We start from the raw sequence: 13,730 nt of genomic DNA on the forward strand, positions 1-13,730 counted from the left end.
GCAGTTTACTCGGGCTCCTTGATGCCACACTCGGTCAAATGCTACCTTGACGTCCAGGGCAGTTACTCTCACTTAACCTCTGCAATTCAGCTATTTTGTCCATGTTTCGACCAAACATAGAAACATAGAAATTAGGTGCAGGAGCAGGCCATTCAGCCCTTTGAGCCTGCATCGCCATTCAATAAGATCATGGCTGATCATTCAACCTCAGTACCCCTTTCCTGCTTTCTCTCCATACCCCTTGATCTCTTTGGCCATAAGGGCCATATCTAACTCTCTTTTGAATATATCTAACGAACTGGCCTCAACAAATTTCTGTGGTAGAGAATTCCACAGGTTCACCACTCTCTCAGTGAAGAAGTTTCTCCTCATCTCGGTTCTAAATGGCTTACCCCTTATTCTTAGACTGTGACCCCTGGTTCTGGAACTCCCCAGCAACGGGAACATTCTTCCTGCGTCTAACCTGCCCAATCCCGTCAGAATTTTATATGTTTCTATGAGATCCCCTCTCATTCTTCTAAACTCCAATGGATACAAGCCCAGTTGACCCAGTCTCTCCTCATATATCAATCCTGCCATCCCAGGAATCAGTTGCTGCACTCCCTCAATAGCAAGAATGTCCTTCATCAGATTAGGAGACCAAAACTGAACACAATATTGCAGGTGTGGCCTCACCAAGGTCCTGTACAACTGCAGTAAGATCTCCCTGCTCCTATACTCAAATCCTCTAGCTATGAAGGCCAACATGCCATTTGCCTTCTTCACCGCCTGCTGTACCTGCATGCCAAACTTCAATGACTGATGTACCATGACACCCAGGTCTCGTTGCACCTCCCCTTTTCCTCATCATCCGCCATTCAGATAATATTCTGTCTTCCTGTTTTTGCCACCAAAGTGGATAACCTCACATTTATCCACCCAGCTTAGTGTCATCTGCAAACTTGGAGATATTACATTCAATTCCTTCATCTAAATCATTAATGTATATTGTATATAGCTGGGGTCCCAGCACATGAGCCCTGCGGCACTCCATTGGCCACTGCCTGCCATTCTGAAAAGGACCCGTTTATCCCGACTCTCTGCTTCCTGTCTGCCAACCAGTTCTCTATCCACATCAATACATTACCCCCAATACCATGTGCTTTAATTTTGCACACTAATCTCTTGTGTGGGACCTTGTCAAAGCCTTTTGAAAGTCCAAATATATCACATCCGCTGGTTCTCCACTCTATTAGTTACATTCTCAAAAAATTCCAGAAGATTTGTCAAGCATGATTTCCCTTTCATAAATCCATGCTGACTTGGACCGATCCTGTCACTGATTTCCAAATGCGCTGCTATTTCATCTTTAATAATTGATTCCAACATTTTCCCCACCACCGACGTCAGGCTAACCGGTCTATAATTACCTGTTTTCTCTTTCCCTCCTTTTTTAAAAAGTGGTGTTACATTAGCTACCCTCCAGTCCATTGGAACTGATCCAGAGTTAATAGAATGATGGAAAATGACCACCCATGCATCCACTATTTCTAGGGCCACTTCCTTAAGTACTCTGGGATGCAGCCTATCAGGCTCTGGGGGTTTATCGGCCTTCAATCCCATCAATTTCCCTAACACAATTTCCTGATTAATAAGGATTTCCTTCAGTTCCTCCTTTTCGCGAGACCCTCGAGCCCCTAGTATTTCCGGAAGGTTATTTGTGTCTTCATTAGTGAAGACAGATCCAAAATATTTGTTCAATTGGTCTGCCATTTCTTTGTTCCCCATTATAAATTCACCTGATTCTGACTGCAAGGGACCTACGTTGGTCTTCACTAATCTTTTTCTCTTCACATATCTATAGAAGCTTTTGCAGTCAGTTTTTATGTTCCCTGCAAGCTTCCTCTCATACTCTATTTCCCCCCTCCTAATTAGACCCTTTGACCTCCTCTGCTGAATTCTAAATTTCTCCCAGTCCTCAGGTTTTCTGCTTTTTCTGGCCAATTTATATGCCTCTTCCTTGGATTTAACACTATCCTTAATTTCCCTTGTTAGCCACGGTTGAGCCACTTTCCCCTTTTTATTTTTACTCCAGACAGGGATGTACAATTGTTGAAGTTCATCCATGTGATCTTTAAATGTTTGCCATTGCTTATCCACCGTCAACCCTTTAAGTATCATTTTTCAGTCTATCCTAGCCAATTCATGTCTCATACCATCAAAGTTACTTTTCCTTAAGTTCAGGACCCTAGTCTCTGAATTAACATTGTCACTCTCCATCTTAATAAAGAATTCTACCATATTATGGTCACTCTTCCCCAGGGGGCATTGCACAACAAGATTGCTAATTAGTCCTCTCTCATTACACATCACCCAGTCTAGGATGGCCAGCTCTCTAGTTGGTTCCTCGACATATTGTCCAGAAAGCCATCCCTAATACATTCCAGGAAATCCTCCTCCACCGCATTGCTACCAGTTTGGTTAGCCCAATCTATATGTAGATTAAAGTCGCCCATGATAACTGCTGTACCTTTATTGCACGCATCCCTAATTTCTTGTTTGATGCCATCCCTAACCTCACTACTACTGTTTAGTAGTTTGTACACAACTCCCACTAGCGTTTTCTGCCCTTTGGTATTCTGCAGCTCTACCCATACAGATTCCACATCATCCAAGCTAATGTCCTTCCTTACTATTGCATTAATCTCCTCTTTAACCAGCAGCGTTACCTCACCTCCTTTTCCTTTCTGTCTATCCTTCCTGAATGTTGAATACCCCTGGATGCTGAGTTCCCAGCCTTGGTCACCCTGGAGCCATGTCTCCATAATCCCAATTATATGAGAATCATTAATAGCTGCCTGCGTAGTTAATTCATCCACCTTATTACGAATACTCCTTGCATTGAGGCACAGAGCCTTCAGGTTTGTCTTTTTAACACTCTTTGTCCCTTTGACCAAGGCTGTAATGAGGTCTGGAGCCAAGCGGTCCTGGGGGAACCCAAACTGAGCATCGGTGAGCAGGTTATTGGTGAGTCAGTGCCGTTTGATAGCACTGTCGACGACACCTTCCATCACTTTGCTGATGATTGAGAGTAGGCTGATGGGGCGGATTGGATGTGTCCTGCTTTTTGTGAACAGACATGCCTGGGCAATTTTCCACTTTGTCGGGTAGCTGTACTGGATTGGCTAGAGGCACAGCTAATTCCGGAGCGCAAGTCTTCAGCACTGCTGCTGGGATGTTGTTGATGCCTTTGTTGCACCCAGTACAGTAGTACCTCCTCTTTATCTTTATCCTATCTGGTATCGCTACTGCCTCCTCCTTTACTGCTACATTGGCAGCATCACGTACCATCCATTGCCAAGACTGTGGGCAACCAGTTTCTGGACTTGCCAGTCCTGCTTCCTAAATGGTTGCTAATAGTTCTCTGATAATTGTTCCAGTTCAGAGCTGTCCTTCACAAAGAACCTGAGTTCAAACCAGAACCAGGAGAGAGAGGGAGAGACTGGACCTGCTAAAAGTGGCATTGATTGGGTAGCTTGGCCACACCTTATGCAGTGGAGGGGCATTTTGCTGTAGTGAGTGAATATCATCAGGTTATACGATCACTACTCGTTACTGGTTAGCCCAATCTATATGTAGATTAAAGTCGCCCATGATAACTGCTGTACCTTTATTGCACGAATCCCTAATTTCTTGTTTGATGCCATCCCTCGTTACTGGTAGGATATTGCAGCCATGACTTACTACTAGTTACATATGGACTATCAGTGAGTTACATAAGAACATAAGAAATATGAGCAGTAGTAGTCCATTTTTCTACCTCAACTCCACCTTCCCGCACTATCCCCATATCCCTCGATTCCCTTAGCATCCAAAAATCTATTCGTCTCTATCTTGAACATACTCAACAGCGCTCTGGGGTAGAGAATTCCAAAGATTCACAACCCTTTGAGTGAATAAATTTCTCATCAACGACAGGGGACCCAACCTTTATACTCAGTGACAGGGTGAGTCAATGATGAGGTGAGCTGATTAAATAAAGGACGATAATTACCTGGTATGTCACTTTCCCAGCATAGTGTTTAATGGTGAATTCAGGCAGAGGCATCTTTGGCTTTGAGTACAGAGGGTTGTTGCCATGGTGATAGTGACACTTTTGCAGGAAGGTGTGGTCAGTTGCCTGTTTTGAAGGAGCAGAGTGTTACACAGACACAAAGATTAGAGGCTGAAACATTCTCCTATTGAATGTCTAGTTAATTGGGTCCAGTTTGGCTGATGATGGCGTATATTTTCCTGTTCAGAGTTGAATTTGTAAACCACATGGGTGCCCTGGAATTCACAGTGAGGTTCAGGAAGGAAGCTGATTAACAAAGAGTCACTCACTGGAAAACCTCCCTCGGCATTTGCACAGTAGCTCTCCTGCACAGGGAATGCCTCGTCTCTAAAGGCTCCTTCCCAGAGCCTCTGACAGGAAAATAGCTGCATAAAAAAGTTTTTGTGGCCCCATTCCTAATTATATCTCATCCTCCCCTGAAGGTGCTGACTCTCCCTGGGGTACAGTCCCTGAAGGTGCTGACTCTCCCTGGGGTACAGTCCCTGAAGGTGCTGACTCTCGCTGGGGTACAGTTCCTGAAGGTGCTGACTCTCCCTGGGGTACAGTCCCTGAAGGTGCTGACTCTCCCCGGGGTACAGTCCCTGAAGGTGCTGACTCTCCCTGAGGTACAGTCCCTGAAGGTGCTGACTCTCCCCGGGGTACAGTCCCTGAAGGTGCTGACTCTCCCTGAGGTACAGTCCCTGAAGGTGCTGACTCTCCCTGGGGTACAGTCCCTGAAGGTGCTGACTCTCCCCGGGGTACAGTCCCTGAAGGTGCTGACTCTCCCCGGGGTACAGTCCCTGAAGGTGCTGACTCTCCCTGAGGTACAGTCCCTGAAGGTGCTGACTCTCATTCAGAAATTTGAGGAGCGCAGATATACTGGGGGATTGTGGGGCTGGAGGAAATTACAGAGGTAGGGAGGGGCAAGGCCATGGAGGGATTTGAAAACAAGGATGAGAATTTTGAAGTCGAGGCATTGCTTAACTGGGAGCCAATTTAGGTCAGCGAGCGTACGGGGTGATGGGCGAGTTAGTACATGGGCTGCCGAGTTTTGGATGACCTCAAATTTACATAGGGTAGAATATGAGAGGCCAGCCAGGAGTGCGTTGGAGTAGTCAAGTTTAGAGGAAACCAAGACATGGATGAGTGTTTCAGCAGCAGATGAGCTGAGGCAGGGGCAGAGATGAGCGATGTTACGGAGGTGGAAATAGGTGGTCTTAGTTATGCTGCGGATATGTGACCGGTAGCTCATTTCAGGGTCAAATATGACACCTAGGTTGCGAACAGTCTGGTTTAGCCTCAGACAGATGCTAGGGAGAGGGATGGAGTCGGTCGCTAGGGAATGCAGTTTGTGGCGGGGACCAAAGACAATGGCTTCAGTCTTCCAAGCATTTAATTGGAGAAAATTTCTGCTCATCCAGAACTGGATGTCAGACAAGCAGTCTGACAGTTTAGAGATCGTGGAGGGTCGAGAGAAGTGGGGGTGAGGTAGAGCTGGGTGTCATCAGCGTACATGTGGAAACTGACACTGTGTTTTCGGATGATGTTGCCAAGGGGCAGTACATAAATGAGGAATAGGAGGGGGCCAAGGACAGACCCTTGAGGGACACCAGAGGTAACGATGCGGGGGGCGGGGGGAAGAGAAGCCGTTGCAGGTGATTCTCTGCCTACGATGAGATAGATAAGAATGGAACCAGGCGAGTGCAGTCCTACCCAGCTGGACGATGGTGGAGAGGTGTTGGAGGAGAATGGAGTGGTCAACCGTGTCAAAGGTCGCAGACAGGTCCAGGAGGACGAGGAGGGATAGTTTGCCTTTGTCACAGTCACAAAGGATATCATTTATGTCTTTGATGAGAGCCGTTTCAGTACTGTGTCGGGGCGGGAACCGGACTGGAGGGATTCACACATGGAGTTCCGGGAAAGATGGGCACGGATTTAGGAGATGACAACACGGTCAAGGATTTTCGAGAGGAAAGGGAGGTTGGAGATGGGGTGGTAGCTTCGACAGTGAGTATCATTGGGTAATTCAACCAAGAAATGCATGATCTTAAGGTTTATATTATCTATGGAAAAGGACAGGGAGCAATCTACAGTAAAAATAAATAAAGAAATAAAGCAAGAAAGCAAGGCTTGCATTTCTATAGCGCCTTTCATGACCACCGGATGTCTCAAAGCGCTTTACAGCCAATGATGTACTTTTGGAGTGTAGTCACTGTTGTAATGTGGGAAATATGAAATAAAGAGGAGATGGTTTGGGTACAGTCAAGGTACATTCCCCCGAGGGGGAAATTTAGGGCAACTAAAGTCAGAGCTCCCTGGATGACGAAAGGGACAGAGAGTAAGGTGAAGCAGAAAAAGAGTGCGTATGACAGATGGCAGACCGAGAATACATCTGAGAATCAGGCTGAATATAGAAAGTTCAGAGGAAAAATGAAAAAGAAAATAGGAGGGGCAAAGGGAGGGTATAGACTGGCAGCCAACACAATAGTCTTCCATATATATAAAACTAGGTGGGCCGATTAGGGACCAAAAAGGAGAACTATGCTTGGAGGCAGAGGGCTCTTCACCAAGGAAGGAGATGAGGGACTTCAGTGTCGTGGATAGACTGGAGAAGCTGGGGTTGTTCTCCTTGGAGCAGAGAAGGTTGAGAGGAGATTTGATCGAGGTGTTCAAAATCATGAGCGATCTGGACAGAGTAGAGAGAGAGAAACTGTTCCCATTGGTGGAAGGGTGGAGAACCAGAGGACACAGATTTAAGGTGATTGGCAGAAGAACCAAAGGCGACATGAGGAAAACCGTTTTTACGCAGCGAGTGGTTAGGATCTGGAATGCGCTGCCTGAGAGGGTGGTGGAGGCAGACTCAATCGTGGCTTTCAAAAGGGAGTTGGATAAGTGCCTGAAAGAAACAAATTTGCAGGGCTCCAGGGAAAGGGTGGGGGAGTGGGACTGGCTGAGGTGCTCTTGCAGAGAGCCGGCACAGGCTCGACGGGCCGAATGGCCTCCTTCCATGCTGTAACCGTTCTGTGATTCTATGATTATTGCTGAACTTGGTCTTATCCTCAGCTCAGACCTACTCTTTAGCAGTAATAGAAATTTCCCCTCCGCCCACAACTCCCCCAACCCTTAAAGCAGGAACACCAAGGTCAATTGTAATATCGGTTTCTCCAGCCCTGCCCAGACCAGGTAAATCAGGAGCATGCATTTAACTTGCTCTAAGCAGCATAGCGCCAGAGAGCTCACACAGGATGACAAGGGACACAGATATACTCTGCACACAGAGCAAGACAGGCTCTGACACAGGGAGAGAGTGAGACTGAGAAGCAGCGAGATCTCTCTAAGATCAAGCTGTGCTCCTTTAACTGGCTGTTGTGTGTTTAACAAGCGGCAGAAGTGGCCTGACCTGTGGGAAGGAGCTTTGGTCGTCCAGTATCCTGAGGATCCCATAAGGTTTCTGTGAAATAAGATCGAGGCACGGCTGGTTGTCACTGAAAGTAATTTCCTTCCAGTCAATCTGTTCTCTGATATACTCCTCCTGTAAAAGGGAAGCATGTGGAGCTAAAACCATCCAAATACCAGCATATTAAACCTGTTCTAGCAAAACAGGATGGGTGGATTCCAAATAATTTTCAATTTTCCCTGTCATTTTCTCCATTCCCACTCTTGGAAATGTTGACGTGATTGTATTGGGTTCCAGGAGTCCCCTCCACCCTACAGGCCAGTCTTAATGAGTGAACACACATAGTGACTGTTAAAGGCTATTTGGCCATGGGGATCACAGCTGAGCCCATCCTGTCTGTACCGAAGTTCACACATTCTCTCTCCAGCATTGGACAGGGTTCAGGAGCCACGGCCCTGGCTCACACCCTCTCACAATACTAATGACACTGTGGCCTAGAAATTCGGGTCATTTGCACCTCCTCTTGGCACTAATGGGGCATAAACGACTTTGCGAGTGGGCGCAGTGCCGTTAACGACTCCCGCTAAATTCGGTGGCGTTTAGCAGTGGCGGTAACCCGTAGCGCCCTGCTCCACTGCGCCGGCGATGCTGATGTCATCATTGTGCGCACCGCCCCATTAGTGCCCCGGACCCTAAATTCCGTTATTGCCCCCTGAAGCTGCGACGGACGATGACAGAGAGTGTCAGGGGGCGTGTACTGGGTGGCCAGCCGCCAATGGGGCCAACGTTAAAGGGGTGTGCTGCTGTTAAAAAGCTTTGAACGCGGGGTCCGCACTGCGATCCGTCAGCCCGGCACTCTGCTCGAGGCTGTGGGCCCAGCACCCCCACTCCCTGGTGGTCCGGGTAGGACCCTTTTTTGCTGCAGAGTTTGCAGCTTGAGCCCTTCCCTTTCATTCAGGGTGGAGCCCCTCCCACGCGGCCAGTGCATAGCGCTGCACCCCGCCACCTCCCCAGCTAAAGCGCTCCACTTCTTTTCTGGGGCGGTAGCGGGCGGACGCCTCGGGAGCGGGGTGCAGCGCTGTGCACTGGCCGCGAGGGAGGGGCTCCACCCTGAATAAAAGGGAAGAGCCCAAGCTGCAAACTCTGCAGCTTCAGGGGGTGATACCCAATTTAGGGTCCGGGGCGCTGAGTACGGTGATGCCGCATTTAGCGGGAGTCGTTAGCGGCTCCGCGCCCGGTCACAAAATTATTTGCGCCCTGTTAGCGCCCCCCCGGAGGTACTAACTGGAGATGCAAACGGCCCGAATTTCGAGGCCGAAATCTCTTACCTGCTCCAATTTGAAGATGATCTTATTGAAGAAGTATTGTAGATACTCATTAGCATAATTAATGCATAGCTGTTCGAAGCTGTTAACACTCAAATCCTGTAAACAAAATCAAAGAGTAAGGTTCGAGCCATCAGGCAGTGTGCAGATTAAATGTGGCCTGCAGAGATTGAGGGACACTTGGAGATTGATTCAGAACCTCCCTCCAAACTTGAATTTGGATCCTGGTTGCTGCAGATTTGTTGCTTTCTCTGCTGATTGCTTTCAGTTCTATCTCAAACGAGCAGATGCGGTGTGGAGCTGATCACAGTGTGTTAAAGGGTAGAGGGGTGTTACTGGGGGGGGGTGTGCGAGGGATAGGCACGGAGAGTGCGGAGAGAGGGCTGCACATCACTGAATTAATTTAGAAGTTTGTAAAAGATCTGTTTTTTGATTGGTTCCAGGAAAATATATAAAGAGGCCTCAAATGTGCTTGTTTTTTAGCGTAATAAAATTATATTCAGGGTGGGAATGTGTGGAAATTGGGGCAAGACCAGTCGACACTGAGTTTGCACTTGTTTTTCCACCTGGCCCATTTGGGATGCGGAGCATAATGCACTCGCCCAGTGGGTGAGCATGAATTGTGTGGCAGAACTCCCATACTATCACACTTAGCAACGCAGAGTGAAAGGGCCCCTGACCATCCCTTGTGTGTGGCTACTGCACCGGAGATAGATAAATCTGAACAGGCGGGTTTCTACCATCCAATGGAACAATATTTCTCTTTGATATTTTTGGGACAGCCCAGGAACAGTTTCCCCGGCCCCATTGCCCAAGGCACCCCAGACTACCTGCCCATTATACACGGCATCCAACCACAAGGAAATTCAGGGCCACAGAGTTTTCCTTACCCACTCTAGGTAGATAAATGAATGCACTCCTTGTTTCACACACTACAGTTAAATAAATGAAGTAATATGTGCAAGTCTCAGGCAGCAGAACCTTTGTGTTTGGCTCTTCAAGTGAGCACATTATTCTATCGGTTTTTATAGTGAGCCAAGCAAAGACTGAACCCAACCAAAGTTTTCCTTCTTTATTAATATATCTGCAACAGTATCTAGATGTTACAAAACAGATACTGCTTAAATAATTTTAAACTCGGTTTTATTCACTACCTCCCACCAAACGTGAATTGGATCTCATCACTCCAGTTCTATCTCAAACACTCATATAAGGTAGAAACTGGGCGAGCGAGGGTTGAAATTAGCCGGAAGATTTACTCGCTGCATCCCACTCCCTTATCGCAGAGACAAGCACATCTCCTTAACTATGTAGATCGGGGTCCAATGACATCACTATTTTAACGAGTGGGCAGCAGCAAAACTAACGGGACGTGGAGTCATAAGAACATAAGAACATAAGAATTAGGAACAGGAGTAGGCCATCTAGCCCCTCGAGCCTGCTCCGCCATTCAATAAGATCATAGCTGATCTGGTCGTGGACTCAGCTCCACTTACCCGCCCACTCCCCATAACCCTTAATTCCCTTATTGGTTAAAAATCTATCTATCTGTGACTTGAAAACATTCAATGAGCTAGCCTCAACTGCTTCCTTGGGCAGAGAATTCCACAGATTCACAACCCTCTGGGAGAAGAAATTCCTTCTCAACTCGGTTTTAAATTGGCTCCCCCGTATTTTGAGGCTGTGCCCCCTAGTTCTAGTCTCCCCGACCAGTGGAAACAACCTCTCTGCCTCTATCTTGTCTATCCCTTTCATTATTTTAAATGTTTCTATAAGATCACCCCTCATCCTTCTGAACTCCAACGAGTAAAGACCCAGTCTACTCAATCTATCATCATAAGGTAACCCCCTCATTTCTGGAATCAGCCTAGTGAATTGTCTCTGTACCCCTTCCAAAGCTAGTATATCCTTCCTTAAGTAAGGTGACCAAAACTGCATGCAGTATTCCAGGTGCGGCCTCACCAATACCCTATACAGTTGCAGCAAGACCTCCCTGCTTTTGTACTCCATCCCTCTCGCAATGAAAGCCAACATTACATTCGCCTTCCTGATTATCTGCTGCACCTGCAAACTAACTTTTTGGGATTCATGCACAAGGACCCCCAGGTCCTTCTGCACTGCAGCATGTTGTAATTTTTCCCCATTCAAATAATATTCCCTTTTACTGTTTTTTTTCCCAAGGTGGATGACCTCACACTTTCTAACATTGTATTCCATCTGCCAAACCTTAGCCCATTCGCTTAACCTATCCAAATCTCCTTGCAGTCTCTCTGAGTCCTCTACACAACCCACTTTCCCACTAATCTTAGTGTCATCTGCAAATTTTGTTGCACTACACTCTGTCCCCTCTTCTAGGTCATCTATGTATATTGTAAACAATTGTGGTCCCAGCACTGATCCCTGTGGCACACCACTAACCACTGATTTCCAACCGGAAAAGGACCCATTTATCCCGACTCTCTGCTTTCTGTTCGCCAGCCAATTCTCTATCCATGTTAATACATTTCCTCTGACTCCACGTACCTTTATCTTCTGCAGTAACCTTTTGTGTGGCACCTTATTGAATGCCTTTTGGAAATCTAAATACACCACATCCATCGGTACACCTCTATCCACCATGCTCGTTATATCCTCAAAGAATTCCAGTAAGTTAGTTAAACATGATTTCCCCTTCATGAATCCATGTTGCATCTGCTTGATTGCACTATTCCTATCTAGATGTCCCGCTATTTCTTCCTTAATGATAGTTTCAATCATTTTCCCCACGACAGATGTTAAACTAACCGGCCTATAGTTACCTGCCTTTTGCCTGCCCCTTTTTTAAACAGAGGCGTTACATTAGCTGCTTTCCAAACCGCTGGTACCTCCCCAGAGTCCAGAGAATTTTGGTAGATTATAACGAATGCATCTGCTATAACTTCCGCCATCTCTTTTAATAACCTGGGATGCATTTCATCAGGACCAGGGGACTTGTCTACCTTGAGTCCCATTAGCCTGTCCAGCACTACCCCCCTAGTGATAGTGATTGTCTCAAGGTCCTCCCTTCCCACATTCATGTGGCCTGCAAATTTTGGCATGGTTTTTGTGTCTTCCACTGTGAAGACGGAAGCAAAATAATTATTTAAGGTCTCAGCCATTTCCACATTTCCCATTATTAAGTCAGGTGACAACAAGCCCAAAGAGGGAAGTTTCTTTCGCTTTCCTTGTGGGGATCCGGAGGAGCAGGAAGGCCCCACAAGGAAAGTTTACTGAGGAACATAAGAAATAGGAGGAGTCGGCCATTTGGCCCCTCGAGCCTGCTCCGCCATTCAATAAAATCGTCGCTGATCTGATCATGGACTCAGCTCCACTTCCCTGCCCGCTCCCCCGTAACCCTTTACTCCCTTATCGCACAAAAATGTGTCCATCTCCACCTTAAATATATTCAATGACATAGAAACATAGACAATAGGAGCAGGAGTAGGCCATTCGGCCCTTCGAGCCTGCATGGCCATTCAATAAGATCATGGCTGATCATGACCCAGCCTCCACAGCTCTCTGGGGCAGAGAATTCCACAGATTTACAACCCTCTGAGAGAAGAAATTCCTCCTCATCTCAGTTTTAAATGGGAGGCCCCTTATTCTAAGATTATGCCCCCTAGTTTTAGTTTCCTCTATGAGTGGAAATATCCTCTCTGCATCCACCTTGTTGAGCCCCCTCATTATAGAAACATAGAAATTTACAGCACAGAAGGAGGCAATTTCGGCCCAACGTGTTCGCGCCGGCCGACAAAGAGCCACACGGCCCTCGGTCAGCAGCCCTGAAGGTTACATATAAACCTATGAACAATGGCAGAAAGGCAAAGAGCACCCAGCCCAACCAGTCCGCCTCACACAACTGCGACACCCCTTATACTGAAACATTCTACACTCCACCCCAACCGGAGCCATATGATCTCCTGGAGAGGCAAAAACCAGATAAAAACCCAGGCCAATTTAGGGAGAAAAAATCTGGGAAAATTCCTCTCCGACCCATCCAGGTGATCAAAACTAGTCCAGGAGATCACCCTGGCCGTATTCTATTCCCTGCAGTACTTACCATTATATCTGCACCGTCCAACAAAAGGTCATCCAGTCTAATCCCAATTACCAGCTCTAGGTCCGTAACCCTGCAGGTTACTGCACTTTAAGTGCCCATCCAACCATCTCTTAAAAGTGGTGAGGGTTTCTGCATCCACCACTCTTCCAGGCAGCGAGTTCCAGATCCCCACAACCCTCTGCGTAAAGAAGCCCTGCCCTGCCTCAAATCTCCTCTAAGCCTTCCACCAACCACCTTAAAACTATGCCCCCTTGTAGTAGACCCCTCCACCAATGGAAATAGACCCTTACTATCCACTATGTCCAGGCCCCTCAATATTTTGTACACCTTGATGAGGTTTCCTTGAAACTATCTTGGCTTGAAACTATCATTAAGGAAGAAATAGCGGGACATCTAGATAGGAATAGTGCAATCAAGCAGACGCAGCATGGATTCATGAAGGGGAAATCATGTTTAACTAATTTACTGGAATTCTTTGAGGATATAATGAGCATGGTGGATAGAGGTGTACCGATGGATGTGGTGTATTTAGATTTCCAAAAGGCATTCGATAAGGTGCCACACAAAAGGTTACTGCAGAAGATAAAGGTACACGGGGTCAGTGGAAATGTATTAGCATGGATAGAGAATTGGCTGGCTAACAGAAAGCAGAGAATCGGGATAAATGGGTCCTTTTCGGGTTGGAAATCGGTGGTTAGTGGTGTGCCACAGGGATCGGTGCTGGGACCACAACTGTTTACAATATACATAGATGACCTGGAAGAGGGGACAGAGTGTAGTGTAACAAAATTTGCAGATGACACAAAGATTAGTGGGAAAGCGGGTTGTGTAGAGGACACAGAGAGGCTGCAAAGAGAT

The 13,730-nt window shown here is 46.9% G+C and overlaps 1 protein-coding gene across 4 annotated transcripts in view; it reads right to left on the bottom strand.

The window, feature by feature from the left end:
* The window catches only part of LOC139281327 (unconventional myosin-XV-like), a 628,080-nt gene that overhangs the window by 249,255 nt on the left and 365,095 nt on the right, over positions 1-13,730 (bottom strand). For all 4 annotated transcript variants that reach the window (XM_070901485.1, XM_070901486.1, XM_070901487.1 and 1 more), the window contains 3 exons: positions 8,798-8,893; positions 7,473-7,604; positions 4,034-4,159 (listed from right to left, as the gene is read on the bottom strand). In XM_070901485.1, the coding sequence (XP_070757586.1) occupies positions 4,034-4,159; positions 7,473-7,604; positions 8,798-8,893 (354 nt within the window). The remainder of the gene's footprint in view (positions 1-4,033; positions 4,160-7,472; positions 7,605-8,797; positions 8,894-13,730) is intronic.

The sequence above is a fragment of the Pristiophorus japonicus genome, chromosome 15, assembly GCF_044704955.1.
Source record: "Pristiophorus japonicus isolate sPriJap1 chromosome 15, sPriJap1.hap1, whole genome shotgun sequence".
Classification (NCBI taxonomy): domain Eukaryota; kingdom Metazoa; phylum Chordata; class Chondrichthyes; family Pristiophoridae; genus Pristiophorus; species Pristiophorus japonicus.